The sequence below is a fragment of the Pseudomyrmex gracilis genome, unplaced genomic scaffold, assembly GCF_002006095.1.
Source record: "Pseudomyrmex gracilis isolate BER0280 unplaced genomic scaffold, ASM200609v1 scaffold_2366, whole genome shotgun sequence".
Classification (NCBI taxonomy): Eukaryota; Metazoa; Arthropoda; class Insecta; order Hymenoptera; family Formicidae; genus Pseudomyrmex; species Pseudomyrmex gracilis.
The window spans coordinates 1,560-15,927 of NW_018022950.1; the positions used below are offsets into that span (position 1 = coordinate 1,560).

Genomic DNA, 14,368 nt, shown 5'->3' on the forward strand with positions numbered 1-14,368 from the left:
ATTTTATTCAAATATATACCTAATATTTATTAATAACACCCATAATAATAATAATACAAAAAAAAATAAAACAAACGAAAACTAAACCAAAAATTTAAATTCATAGCCATTAATTCATAATAATTATATATTGCTTATTCCTGACTATGTCGCCTTATCCTAACTTATCTTTCTAATTTCCTTATACCTAAAAAATTTTATTCTTTTGCATTTTTGGCATTATTGTTTTCGAATCTTTCTGGGCCATTCAAATCTCCCGGTCCGTCCAGAAAAGGTCCGTCTGGTCGATGGTGCTGCCCTCTGATGATTCGTTCTCGGCCTGGTCTCGTGCGCCCTCTTGTATCATTAACACGAGACGTTGCAACTGCGCCTGCGCCTCCTCGTTGGCCATTTCCATGAGCCGCTCTTCTTCTCGTGCGCGCTACTCCCTCTCGCGTTGGATGTCCGCCAATCGGATTTCGTCTCGCGAAGGCAGTTCGTCCGACGGTTGCACCCGCACTCAGTTCAGTATGCACGCTCCGAGTACGTTTAGTAACAAAAAGTTACTAGCCACTGAAACGGAGCAAGTGCACGCCAATCGAATTTGCCAGAAAATTGTCCGAGAAACAAGCACACCTTATTACTTCCACCATGCGAGTTACGCATATGTGCGCATTTATCTATAGTACACGTCACGTATAGTATAGACAAATGCGCGCATATGCGTGAAACGGAACGCAGCTTTATACTATACGTGTACTATAAATAAATGGGCGCATACGTAACTCGGAACGCAGCCGCAGCCTTTAACGTATTTTACCTTAAAAAACTGTAACATGTAAAACTCTCTAGAAAATGCTCGGATAATCCAACTCTGCTCATGCGCAGTCGAATTCTTTTCTCGACTTGAACACAGTATAGTGTATGGGCACTGAACTCTATATACACTGGAATGCGCATCTTCGCCTAACAAGCATAGCGAGACGTGGCACAAATTGATCAGCGCCATTTTTGTTTGGCCTGGTATTTTAGCAAATCAAAAGTGCGTTCCGCGTCCCGCTACAATGAATCAGAAGCATTCTTCTAGCACGCGTAGAAACGTGTTACGGTTGTATAAGTATATGTGAAAAACATCTGTAATATTAGTGACATGAGATGTTGCGTGTCCGGATGTGAGCAGAGAAGTAAAAAAGGGATTTCATTTCATAGGTAAGGATTTTGGTGTTAAATATATCAGTTTCTGCATGTGTTAACAATGTAGAATAAAAAATGCCATGAATTTTTCTTGATGCGCATTCCAGTGTATATAGAGTTCAGTGTGTATGGGTAGGTTCTACTTGCTGTTCGCAACTCTTATGGAATCATTGGGTGCGTTCAGACAACTCAACAGTTGCACAACGGTTGAGAGATAATCACTTCTGATTGGATCATACTTTTGGAACCGCTTCAGATTTTGAAGAATAGTCCTATCATAAGTGATGATCTCTCAACCGTTAGGGCGATGTCCCATTGAGCGGAAATCTATAGCGGAACGGAATGTGCGGAACCAGCTCGACCAATCGTAACCACAGAAAAAGCGAAGGAAAGAAAACGGAATGGCTATGATTGGTCGAGCTGGTTCCGCACATTCCGTTCCGCTATAGATTTCCGCTCAATGGGACGTCGCCCTTAAGTTGTCTGAACGCACCCATTTTGTCCTTGTTTTTTATCGATAGTCAAACAAAGATAGGTAACGCTCACGAGCGTTGCGAACGGCAAGTGGAACTTACCTACAGAAGCCTGTGTACGCATCCGCCGAAGTGCTGGCAACGCGAAGTCAAGGTGGCCACAATATGAGGGAAAAATTGCGGTAGATGAGTTGCTGTCATCGCTTTTTATGACAGATGTTTTGCATGATTAATCTACTTTGTTAAATTTGCGACCGCACGCGCGAACGAGCGAGGCAAAGTGCATTTCTTTCTCGAATCCCGCGTAGAAAGATACATGTTGCCGCTTGTGTTGTCATCGTTCGAATTGTGTTAAAATTTGTTGGACCTAGAGAAAGCGAAAGAGACAGATAGATAGAGAGCAGAAAAGAGCAAGAGAGAAACGTGTGAAAAGGAGAGAGAGAGAGAGCAAACACCAGAAGAAGGAGAACGCGTTTCGTCAAATGTCTCGACAAAGTGTCTAAATATCTCCTAAGAGAAACGGAGAGAGGAAGAGAGAAAAAGAGTGAAAGAGGAAAACACAGAAGAAAAAGACAGTCTTGTAGCCAGTTGGTTTTGCGAGTAGTCCAGTGCGGGTCCAAGGAAACTTCCTAGAAGCACCGTGAAGACGATAATATTGCTCAAGGAGTCCAGCGGTGGCCGTTGAACGTCGAGTTATCACTGCGCGCGCGACAATGGCAAAAACGTATGATTATTTATTCAAGTTGCTGCTGATTGGTGACTCCGGCGTGGGCAAGACCTGTGTGCTGTTCCGATTCTCTGAGGACGCGTTTAACACGACCTTCATCTCTACTATCGGTACGTGTATACGACGATCACTCTTCTTTACTATTCTTTTTTTCTTTCTAGCACATCTTTGTTCCATCATTTTAATATTGGTCTTGTTGTTGTGATGGGTTTTCGTGATCCGAAGTGTGTCTCAAGAAACATATTCGAGATTTAAGTGTCATATTAGACAAAGAGGCACATTATGCTTTGCCAACTACTTAAGTGTGTAATGTGATTCACCACCATATACACGAATCACTCCTTATCTGTTTCCTTATATCTCTTTGAGAAAATATGTTCCAATAGTTGATTTATCATGCTGTTATGTGTGTTACAGGCATTGACTTTAAAATTCGCACAATTGAATTGGATGGCAAGAAAATAAAACTACAGATATGGTAAACTCATCTAAATGTTTAGTTATTATTCCAGCCAATTAATTCATATTAAAAGTTAATATATTATTTATAATATATAAATTTAACTTAAGTCACTTATAATAAATATCATGAAATTTTGTATTTGTAGGGATACTGCAGGACAAGAAAGATTTCGTACCATAACCACAGCTTATTATCGTGGTGCAATGGGAATTATGTTGGTGTATGATGTTACTAATGATAAAAGTTTTGAGAACATTAAAAACTGGATTCGTAATATTGAGGAGAATGCATCGGCAGATGTGGAAAAAATGTTACTAGGCAATAAATGCGAACTTACAGACAAGAGGCAAGTGACAAAAGAGAGAGGTGAGCAATTAGCTGTTGAATATGGCATTAAGTTCATGGAGACTTCAGCAAAATCTAGTATCAATGTAGAAGAGGCTTTTTATACTTTGGCACGTGATATCAAAGCAAAAATGGAAAAGAAACTGGTGAGAAAACATGAATTCTGTTATTTATATCTCAAACATTTATAAATTTCTCAAACTTATTTTCTGAATATGATGACTTATAAATTATTGTGTTAATTAATATTTATCTTTCAATATGCAAATTTTTTACTTACAAACAGGTTCAATAAATAAATAGAATAATATATATGTACAAATTGAGAAAAGATATGCTTAATTATTACAATACTAAATTGATCATATTTTTGATGTTTGTATAAACATGTATTTTTTCTCACATGTATATTACTAAATAACCATTGTTTCTCTGTTTCCTGTCTTTCTATTTCTCTGTGTTTGGTGCTGGTCTATTTTGGCAGAAGGTAACTTTTTGTATTTAGTTAGTTTCTATATTTATAAAATATATACAGCAATTAGTTAAGCATTCTGTAATCACCTAATTGATCACTGCATGTTGTGTTATCAATATATTATTTGTAGATCTCAGGATAAAGGTGCCTATTATGAGATACCTTTTTTTAAAGACTTGTAATTTATTAAATATGTAAACCTAACTCTTAGTTTTATGTCAAACTTATGGGAAATATGTTCAAGTTTTATCGCCAAAAGTGAGCAATCGATAATATTTATATTCTGTTTTATGTGAATTTTTTTAATTGAAAATGCCAATTTTGCTAATTCAAAAAAAAAGGTTTCTAATATGAGACATAAGAGATTTCTTTCCTATATGAATCTTAACAACAACAGAATTATCGTCATTCTTAACATATCGCTCAATAATATGTTTTGGGACATTGAATTGTTTAAATGTTTTTGAATATCTTCCTTCTTTGCTTCTTACTGCCTTAACAACCTTTAATTGATTGTGAGACCACGAGTGCCTCTATCTAAAAATATGATTACTAAAAACTTACTAATATGTCAAATAAAGAACTTGACATTTCCTAATATAAAGTACCTCATTAAGAGCGACTGCGTGCCTCATATTAGGGAATATAGAATTGTAGAAAGTTTAAGTTTATACCGACAAAGTATGTAATAAATTGACAAAACTACATGATAAAAAACTTATAATGCATGTGTACATTTGAGTGAATTGAAATGACAATGAAGTCTATGACATAAAAGTGGTAAATACATATTTTAAAATTTATAATGATTAATTTTCTTCTCTGCGCGTACGTAATACCTTCTTTGCAAACACCACGTCACCTTTGGTAGTGAGCGATACTAACAAAAAGTTTGATAGTTTTGTGTAGTGATGTGTTAAAAATACGCATGAAATAGTATTGTAGTCGTACATGAAATAGCTCGCTATCTATTAGGCAACTATCGTAATAGGCACCTTTACCTTATCTATTAATTTATGTCTCCATGCATGTTTTGTTAAATTAATTTGTCATCATCAAATATGTTCAATAATTATAAGCGATCGCAAAAAAACATGTAATGTTAATTTTGAAATGTTTATTGTACTATGAATATAATATGAAAATAACGTATACCTTCTTTTTTAATCGTGTTTCAAATTGATTTATATTTTATTATTAACAACTAACACATCTTGTAGCTAAACATTTCTGCAGTTATGAGTAAGAAGAAATACTACTTATGATAATATTCATGCTATGTTATGCTTTTTATTACTAATTGTCTTTGAGTTACTAATCTATTGATAAACAGTTTATTTTTGGAGCAGTGTATCAAAAACTTGTCATTCAGATAACTATGATTACTGCTCATTAAATACATATGCTGATATATTAAAACGATCTTGTTAACTGCGCTTTTATTTTACGCAGGAGGCATCAAATCCACCAAAAGGCGGCGGTCATCAGTTGAAAGCTTCAGAACCACAAAGGAAGCCACCTAGTTGGCTCGCTCGTTGTACTATACTCTGACCCCTTAAATATTATCAACTATTCAACGAAGCGCGTCTATTTACTATTATTATTTACTTATGTTCATTTCGTCGGATGAAACTTACGTTTTGTTTCGCCGTCATTTCACGTCATGTGCATCGGATTCAATGGATTAACTCTTTAACGATAAAAATATTCTCGTATTAAAGGATCTAAAATTATTTTTTCACAACACATGTTTTGTCGAAGAAATCTTCAGAGGAGAAAGTATTTAGTTTGTTTACTATAAGAAACGTACTTTTTTTAATTAACACAATTGATAATAGTATGTGCGCTATACTATTTTATATCATAAAATGAATTATGGTTTAACGATAAATAGATTGATCAGGATTTAACGGTTTTTTATTCTGTACAATGTGTGTGCATCAAGAGGATTCGTTGACTGCTGTTACAACTGCGTTTGTTTTTCGTAAGATAAAAATTTAATTAAATGACTATTCTCGTACAGTTATCTAGAAAACTTTGTCTCCAAGTCAATTAACGCCTTCAAAATCTTTGTTGTGCGACACAAACGCAGCGATATAATATTATTTTATTCCAGTATTTCACCAATCCAACGTAGTGTGCTTCTTATCATGGTATTTAAAACATTTACGATATAATTTATTAAATCGACTAAGAAAAATGATGTATATCGATCACGATAAATTTCTCCTCTGATTTTCTCACACAATGGATATGTTTGATCTCGGTTTTTATTATCGGAAATTCAATAAATATAAAAAGTTAGTACGCGTGCTATTTTATTTTACGGCGATGGGATAAAGTATACATTGTTCTTGTACATCAAATTCATATTTCAGCATGTTTTTCATGCGAGTGCGTTTTTTGTTTTATACGAGGACCATGCGTGTCTATTAATTAGCCTAGTTTACACCGATCGCTTAATATGCGTATTAAGTATTATATTCATATTAAATCGGCTTAGTCTCAATAATGTAAACGATGTCATATTAAACTGGCACGATATGTCTTCTTCACGCGTATCATATCAAAATGATATGCGTATCAAGCACGTTTGTAATGATGTAAACATCAAAATTATATATTGAAAAAACAATTTTATTTGATTCGCGTACCAAAAAGATGTACGGTGTAAACTAGGCCATTAAAACAGCAAAGTATACAAGGTTCGGCCGAATAATAAATACAAGCAGGCACAACGTGATTCCTCATGAAAAAATAAGCAAGAAATGTAAAATAAATTTTTTTATTTTTGGATGAGTTTTCAAGAAAATCGAGTTTGTTTACAAACACAATACGCGTTTGTTTATATGTTCGTCGCTCGACGAACCGTATCTTAATCGTAACGCAGCGGATTTTCAAACTCGATTTTCTCGAAAATTAAGCCGAAAATGAAAAAAACTTTATACTATAGTTTTTATAATTTAAATGCTCGTTAAACTTTTGAAACTAAAAATTACGGTGAATACGAGGCTACGTACACTGAGTATTAGTGCAATTATAAATATGTTTGCATCAGAAATATCAGGTTTTTTTTGTTTTTTTAATAATCTGTTTTTCTTATTATTTCACGAGGAATTACGTCGTACCCGCTTGTACATGTTATTCGGCCGGACTCTGTATATAGAAACATGTATCACACTGTGCAACATCACACACATACAATGATTAAACTAAAATAAAAGTAAGATGTTAGCAGTATAGATATCACGATCGTTTTTATACTGTTACCGAACAGATATAGCTTTTTCACAAAATTAACAGAAAAACATAAAGTATGCTAGTGCATTAACTTGATGTAATTAAAATGCCTTGTGATGAATTGAACAGGAACTTTATAGACCATTTTCTTACATCACAGATATAGTCATAGAATGTTTTATTAGGTTTGTGAAGTAAATCGAACATAGTACGCGAGCCTTGATTTTCCAGCGGAATTACTTGCGCATATTATACGCGCGCGCGCGCGCGCGTGTGTGTGTGTGTGTGTGTGTTTGTGTGTGTGTGTTTGTGTGTGTGTATGTGAGAGAAAAGAAGTAGATTTGTTTACAAGAATTTACAATAAACAAATCTCTTTTTATTCGCTGGTTGTCATAATGTGCATCTTACAAGTTTGCATTTTTACCATCGAAACTTGTTCATCTTATACTTAAATATACGAACGATTATTATAATACATTTTTTATTAATCCTGTACATATACGTATCGATGTATTTATTGACAAAATCCCATTCTGCGTCAATTCTTTTGTGAATTTACGAAGGTGTATTTTTTCTATTTCTCTCTCTCTCTCTCTCTGTCTCTCTCTCTCTCTCTCTCTCTCAGGAACGAACGTTATGATTGACGGATCTTCTCGTTATAATTTCCGACTGATATTGAAGCAAGCATATATTCTAAATCTTTTATTTGTGCTTTATTCTTTTCATGTATCGCATGTGTGCACATGCCCGCGGCTTGCAAACGGTGATTTAAACTAATAACTTGTTCACATGATTTCTGTAGATGTTGATGTTCCTGTTTGAGTTTCACAATTTTGCTGAAAGCGATGAAAAAAATATACTTATAAAAAATAGTAACGTTTTAAAAAATGCACTTATAATTTTATTTTAGATATTACTTAATACTAAACGTCATAGGAAATCGATTTCATATTGATCAAAAAAGAAAAAATTTTTTAAATGACAACGAAACTTGGATATAAAACTGATACTAAATAGATCAAATATTTCCGATGTGATAAAATACTTACATTTACGAGGAACGTAAACTTACTGATCGATAGTCGTGATGGTGCGCAAAGTATCACGTTCAAACTCCTTCAATGTTTGTTCCAATCTTTTGCCAATCGCGTTCTTCTGACACAGATTTTCTTCTAGGGACTGAATTTTAAGTTTGCATTTGATCTCGCGCATTTTCGCGGTCGTCATCTGATTCATCAAGGAGTCGTATTGTTTCGTCATTGCGTCGTATTTGACTCGTAATTGGACGCTCTCGACCTGATTTTTTGTTTGCTGCTGTTGCAATTCGTTGAGCGCGTCCGTGGCTGCTCTCAGCTGCATTTTTAATTTGCGAGAAACTCCGCGTTCCTGCTCTAACTCCACTTCTGTGTTGTACAAAGCGAGGCGAATTTTCAGGAGTTTTTTACTTGTCGCTTCCAGAGAATCCTGCGCTCTCGAAATGTGTACATATAACGCAAACTATAAGTTATATGAGATATTTAGCAATTTTTTCATTAAAAAAAGTTTTCTTCTCTTAAAAAGTTGAGTCTTCTAAGACTTCTTATTTTAGTTTTACAAAAATGATTAAAAATAGAATTCGCGTGATTCTGATGCTTGTTTTTTGAGAATAATGCACTTATTCTATATACTTTATTTTTTTTTAATTCTTATGTTAATCTTGTGTTTTTAATTAAAAAATAAACTTCTATAAATATAATATATATCAAAGATTTACTGTGCAATATTTAAAAAAAGGTTAACCGCGTGTTAAGTATTAATCGATATAAGTCGTATTTTCACCGTATTATTTTGTAAATCGACCAACTTATTCAGAAATTGTTGGTCTAATTGATTGCCATTTGATATACTCGGCATTTTTATATTATCCATTATTGTAATAATATATTATTTTTCTATAGGGGCGTTAATGTTTTTATATGAAGTTGTACAATAAAACTTCAGTAATTTTGAGCGTCACAATTTCGACTTTTCCGTTATGGACGAGCCAATACATTTTAACACTGTTGTCGATTTCTCATTTTTTGATTGACTGCGCAACTCGTAGAATGCGCGTCTGTCTCCACTCAAAGAGTCCAAGAAAAAGAGAAACATATATCTTTTGTTTCTTACTATCAGTCGCTAACTTGAAGAGAAAGAAAGTGATTTTGTATTTTTCATTGTTGACATATTGAGATATTATATTGCAACTTATTAAAGGCATAAATTGTCTTTTCTTATACATACAACGTAATTAGTTCTAATTTAAAAAATACTCCAAACTATTTGACTTTAATCTTTTATCCTTGTGCACAAGGATACTAGCATGCTAGTAGCCAATTTCAGATTAAAATCGTTTATGCGAAGATGGCAACTTTGGGTAAAAGATTAAAACAGGTTAAGTACTATGACTAAAAATAAATAGGTGAAAATATATGTGATTACTTACATTTAATTTTATTATACATAATTTTTATTGTGAGATGTGGCATTTATTGATATTTAATATCTTTGTGTGTATGCGTGTTCTCTATATACGATTGCTCACACAAAATCTACAATCCTATAAATTCTAATATTCGACACTATATTTTATACTGCATTCTTGTTTATCATAGCTATAGTCCGAATAGTATTTGAAAATATTTTTTTAGGTTTTGGTTTTGTATATCTTGCATTAAATTCCCATAAAAGAAATGGAAAGATAGATCACAATAATGTTTAAAACTGAACAAGGTGCTTCAGATCTACTCTCGCAATAATTTATTCCACATAGTTTCTTTATAGAGTCTTATATTTTCTGCGCTCTTTGATCGAAAGTTATATCTGATATATATTTATAACTGATGAAAAATAAAAACTTACTTTTATTAAATCTTAATATATATTTGGTAATATATAAAGTATAAATATATTGTATTCATAATAGTTTATCTAATTTTACATGATCTAAACTTATAAAAGTTTAAATAATTAAATAATATTTTTTATCATAATAAATCATATGAAGAACATAAGAAATAATAAACATATATATGTGTGATAATATTAAATAAATACTCTTTTTTTCCTATAAACAGGTAAAATTCACTTGTCACCCGGTACATCCACAGATAAAATTAAATACACATGGACCAAATGGAGTTCAGAGGGCTAAAGCGACAGAACTCGACAGAAGAAGAGAGAAAACAAAGATGGCCGCATGCGCATCCTTCCGAACAGCGAGTCTCCGACCACCCCCGCCGATTATGGATGTTTAGTATCGACGTTGTTGCTAACGCTTCTCTTCGTTGCTTGCTCTCGCTTTCGAATTACGAATTTTATACGGAGTTGGTGTCCTGGTGCACGCGAGAAAAGTGTTCTTCTATTTTGCGTGTGAGATAATGCACAAAATCACGAAACTACGGAAGTCAGTACCGATCGGTGAGACGCGATAATGTGTCCGCCTACGTTAGTGTTCTTGCGTCATCATTAATCATGGTTCTGCGTGACTGTAATCTGCCAGGACGAGCAATATGCCGAGCGAGAATTACTCAGGAAGGACATGTGCCGCCGCGGCGATAACGACCACGACATTGCTCCTGCTCACGCTGAATATCAAATGCATAGGTGCGTGCGCTCATACTTTTTCCACGTAAAGAAAAAATATATTCGTAGGATATTTTTTTTTAAGTCTTATTGTTGATTATTCCGTAAAATTAAAAAATTAAGCAAATTTAAAAATTAAAAATCAAAATTTATGAGTTCACAATGTTTTAATAAGTTTTTTTAAAATTAAGCTATGTATGATTATGTTTAAAAAAATCTGAAATTTATTTTTGAATTTCTTATCAAGAGTTGAAATTTGACGTGTATTTTGCTCTAACACACCCTTGAATAACATTCAAAGGAAAACACGTGCTGCTGTTTGTTCGTTCAGGATCCGCGCGTGAACGATATAATGTAACCGGTTTCCTTAAATGTGCCACGCAATCGAATTCGGATCGATCTCTTCTGTTCGGCATTTATCGCACAAGCTGCCGTAAAACATCATCGATCTTCGCGGATGCTGTTGCGAGGGTGTGCGCGAGCGTGCGCGGGTTCGAAGAGGTATTATTTCAAATTTCTCTAAATGTTTATACTTCACTCACACTTACAGACACTACCGATACTGACGGCTTCCAGCGCGGATGCAGATTAGAAGGTCTTCATCCTCTCCTTATCGTTACTTATAAACAAATCACTGTTTCTGTAAGTAACGGTTATGTCTTCTACTTCATTTATTTATTATAAAAGTGATATATTGTTTTGACTTAAATAATTAATAAAGTTCTGCGCATACAGTATGATATTAAAATATTGTTCGATTTTGTGAAAAAACTATTGTGAAAAACGCGCAAGTTTCTCGAGTTAAAGAACATTTTTTTGTTCTCGTACTTGTTCAAAAATATTTTTTGGCGCTTTTTAGAGATTAAATTTTGTAGGTAGACAAGATCACTGTACCCCACAACGAACGGGTTACGGTGAGATGTCGGGAATTAGGTAAATATAAATTCGTCGGCGATGCTTCACTGCACTGTGGCAATGGTACGTGGGACGGAAAGGTACCTCATTGCGAGGCTACTACATCCATCTCTAATTACACCGGTACGTCGTAATGCCTCATTATCAATCGTTCGATTTACATACATGCAACGCAAACATCTCAGAATATTGACATTATTTGAAGAATATTATACTGCCTACTTCCATTGTAGACGGCCCTTAAGGCCAATGCATACGGCAAAAGTTTAAGGGCCTTCTACAATAAGATATTAGTAATAATCTGATATTTGATACTTTCACGGTGTGTAGTATTAACATACAAAGATGTTTTTTCGGGTTTGAACCGCGTTAGTGTCATTTTAAAGGGACACCTGACCAAGAGCATCTCAGTATCAGGCTGCTCTTTAAACCCTGATGAAGTGAGCTGTAATGTTCACGAAACGTCGGTATAAAAATGACACTAACGCGGTTCAAACCCGAAAAAACATCTTTGTATGTTAATATTAGTAATAAATTAGAAGTTAGAAGCAAGAAATTGACTAATCACAATCGATTATTCTTCTGTGATTTGACTGTGATTGGTCAATTTCTTGCTTCTGACTTCTGATTTATTACTAATATCTCATTGTAGAAGGCCCTTTAAGAGCCGTCTACAATGGAGAGTTTTAGGCCGTAACAGTAAGAAATTGACAAATCACAATCGATTATTCTTCTGTACTTCGTCTGTGATTGGTCAATTTCTTACTGTTACGGTCTAAAACTCTCCATTGTAGACAGCCCTTTAGACGTAGTCGCAAGGTCGTAGGCTGTTGTAAGCTGTAAGTCGTAAGAAACTGATCAATCACAGATCAATTACAGAAGAATAATCGATTGGGATTGGTCAATTTCTTACGGCTTACGACTGTATTGTAGAACAGACTGTAAGCAAATCGACTAATCGCTGGTGAGTATTCCAACTAATGTAATAATACTGGTCTGTAATTGGTTGAATTACTTACGACCTTACGGTTACGGTTAACATCTTTTCACGTGCAATGGCCCTTAAGGGCCTTCTACAATGAGATATTAGTAATAAAGCAGAAGTCAGATCAAGAAATTGACCAATCACAGTCAAATCACAGAAGAATAATCGATTGTAATTAGTCAATTTCTTGCTTCTAACTTCTAATTTATTACTAATATCTAGAGAACCTCTAGGAGAGAAAATCGCCAACTTGGTCATGTGACCAGCTACGCCGCGATTGGCTGGCATCAATATGTGCAGATTTTGACATGCGACGCCAGTGCATTGATAGATGTTGGTGGATACAGGAGGTTAGTAATCGTTAAATATTAGTAATTGTGTTTTGAACTTGATATTATATATTTAAATTTGTTGTAAATTGAATGATTAAGTATTTATTAGCTAAAAGTAACTTTTATTATATAAGAGATATATATTTAGAAATTGGTTATATATATTTACTGTTAGTTTGTGAATGATTATTTGGTGACACACAGAATTCTTAATCAAATAATTTATTGTATTTATATTACACAGGCACCATGCCATCAAGTTGCACTGCATACAATTGTTCAAACAGAAGTGATCAAGGCTATGCATTGGCAAGATATNCGCATGATGAAGGTTTAAAGAGAAAATGGATTGCTGCAGTTGAAAGAGGCAAGAACTGGTCACCTAGTAGTTTTCAAAAACTACTTTGCGAGGTTAGTAGCAATGTGCAATATGTTCTAATTTTCTACTTCAAAAAATAAACATATAATAATGCAATATATTGTTAGAATTACAGCATGTTTGTGATTTTTTTGTAGATACACTTTAAGCCATCAGAAATCGAATTTGTTGCTAGACGCAAACGTGTAAAGTTTGATGCAATTCCATCTCGTGTTCTTCAAAAGATCAAGAAAACTGTCGTAGAAAGTTAAGAAACATCTCGAAAAATGGGAATGGTTCTTATCTGCGTCAAATCTCTGCTGATAAACACAATGATTCTTGCATTGCTATGCAACCTCCTATTAAGACAAATGAAATATTACATAAACCAGAGGAATTCATTGAAGAAATACGCAGAGAAAATGATATGTTGAGGAAAGTTGTTTCCTTTCTTCAACAAACATTGGACAATAGAAAACAATGATCTTGTAATTGTGGCATATATAAATTGAAAAAATCTCTTAAAACCTACGTACTTAAAACCTGTTTTTAACAAAGAGAGATTTTTTCAATTCGATTTCTGATGGCTTAAAGTGTATCTACAAAACAATCACAAACATGCTGTAATTCTAACAATATATTGCATTATTATATGTTTATCTTTTGAAGTAGAAAATTAGAACATATTGCACATTGCTACTAACCTCGCAAAGTAGTTTTTGAAAACTACTAGGTGACCAGTTCTTGCCTCTTTCAACTGCAGCAATCCATTTTCTCTTTAAACCTTCATCATGCGNATATCTTGCCAATGCATAGCCTTGATCACTTCTGTTTGAACAATTGTATGCAGTGCAACTTGATGGCATGGTGCCTGTGTAATATAAATACAATAAATTATTTGATTAAGAATTCTGTGTGTCACCAAATAATCATTCACAAAAGGCGATACACTTTGGTATATGTACCATACGATCGCCAAAAATCGCCTAAACTAACAGTAAATATATATAACCAATTTCTAAATATATATCTCTTATATAATAAAAGTTACTTTTAGCTAATAAATACTTAATCATTCAATTTACAACAAATTTAAATATATAATATCAAGTTCAAAACACAATTACTGACAGTGGCCAGGCCTATAAGAGTTTTTACGATCGCTATTCTGGCCCGTAAGCTAGCGCATGTCCATGAGTGGTGCACATTGGCAACTACGTAGCGATGTCCACGAGCGACTTGTCGATACGTACGCTATGTCCAAACGTGGATATGGTTC

The 14,368-nt window shown here is 34.1% G+C and overlaps 4 protein-coding genes across 5 annotated transcripts; 3 read left to right on the plus strand and 1 right to left on the minus strand.

Moving 5' to 3' along the window:
- The first annotated feature begins 1,738 nt into the window (after positions 1-1,738).
- LOC109862777 (ras-related protein Rab-8A) lies at positions 1,739-7,345 on the plus strand. 2 transcript variants are annotated; one of them, XM_020442914.1, is made up of 5 exons: positions 1,739-2,483; positions 2,791-2,851; positions 2,982-3,327; positions 3,666-3,668; positions 5,109-7,345. In XM_020442914.1, exons 1-5 carry the CDS (start codon positions 2,360-2,362, stop codon positions 5,205-5,207), a joined length of 633 nt encoding a protein of 210 aa, XP_020298503.1. In that variant the 5' UTR covers positions 1,739-2,359; the 3' UTR covers positions 5,208-7,345. The 2 variants fall into 2 exon arrangements, with proteins under 2 accessions (XP_020298503.1, XP_020298504.1); XM_020442915.1 differs by lacking the exon at positions 3,666-3,668 and having other exon boundaries at positions 1,745-2,483.
- Positions 7,346-7,480: 135 nt separating this feature from the next.
- Positions 7,481-8,388, minus strand: LOC109862778. Its single transcript, XM_020442916.1, has 2 exons — positions 7,969-8,388; positions 7,481-7,732 (listed from the first exon to the last, which is right to left on the minus strand). Exons 1-2 carry the CDS (start codon positions 8,253-8,255, stop codon positions 7,531-7,533), a joined length of 489 nt encoding a protein of 162 aa, XP_020298505.1. The 5' UTR covers positions 8,256-8,388; the 3' UTR covers positions 7,481-7,530.
- A 704-nt stretch (positions 8,389-9,092) lies between these two features.
- Positions 9,093-11,665, plus strand: LOC109862775. The gene is made up of 4 exons (XM_020442911.1): positions 9,093-9,308; positions 9,992-10,520; positions 10,831-11,000; positions 11,375-11,665. Exons 2-4 carry the CDS (start codon positions 10,427-10,429, stop codon positions 11,546-11,548), a joined length of 438 nt encoding a protein of 145 aa, XP_020298500.1. The 5' UTR covers positions 9,093-9,308; positions 9,992-10,426; the 3' UTR covers positions 11,549-11,665.
- A 1,271-nt stretch (positions 11,666-12,936) lies between these two features.
- LOC109862776 (THAP domain-containing protein 1-like) lies at positions 12,937-14,086 on the plus strand. The gene is made up of 2 exons (XM_020442912.1): positions 12,937-13,142; positions 13,248-14,086. The coding sequence occupies exons 1-2, from the start codon at positions 12,981-12,983 to the stop codon at positions 13,359-13,361; spliced, it is 276 nt and encodes a 91-aa protein (XP_020298501.1). The 5' UTR covers positions 12,937-12,980; the 3' UTR covers positions 13,362-14,086.
- Positions 14,087-14,368: the final 282 nt, after the last annotated feature.

Coding starts and splice junctions, on each gene's coding strand:
- LOC109862777 (XM_020442914.1), top strand. CDS start 2,360: ATGGCAAAAACGTATGATTATTTATTCAAGTTGCTGCTGATTGGTGAC. Junction 2,484..2,790: donor GACCTTCATCTCTACTATCG/GTACGTGTATAC, acceptor TGTGTGTTACAG/GCATTGACTTTAAAATTCGC. Junction 2,852..2,981: donor AAAATAAAACTACAGATATG/GTAAACTCATCT, acceptor TTGTATTTGTAG/GGATACTGCAGGACAAGAAA.
- LOC109862778 (XM_020442916.1), bottom strand. CDS start 8,255: ATGCAGCTGAGAGCAGCCACGGACGCGCTCAACGAATTGCAACAGCAG. Junction 7,733..7,968: donor ACCATCACGACTATCGATCA/GTAAGTTTACGT, acceptor CATCGCTTTCAG/CAAAATTGTGAAACTCAAAC.
- LOC109862775 (XM_020442911.1), top strand. CDS start 10,427: ATGCCGAGCGAGAATTACTCAGGAAGGACATGTGCCGCCGCGGCGATA. Junction 10,521..10,830: donor GCTGAATATCAAATGCATAG/GTGCGTGCGCTC, acceptor TTGTTCGTTCAG/GATCCGCGCGTGAACGATAT. Junction 11,001..11,374: donor GCGTGCGCGGGTTCGAAGAG/GTATTATTTCAA, acceptor TAAATTTTGTAG/GTAGACAAGATCACTGTACC.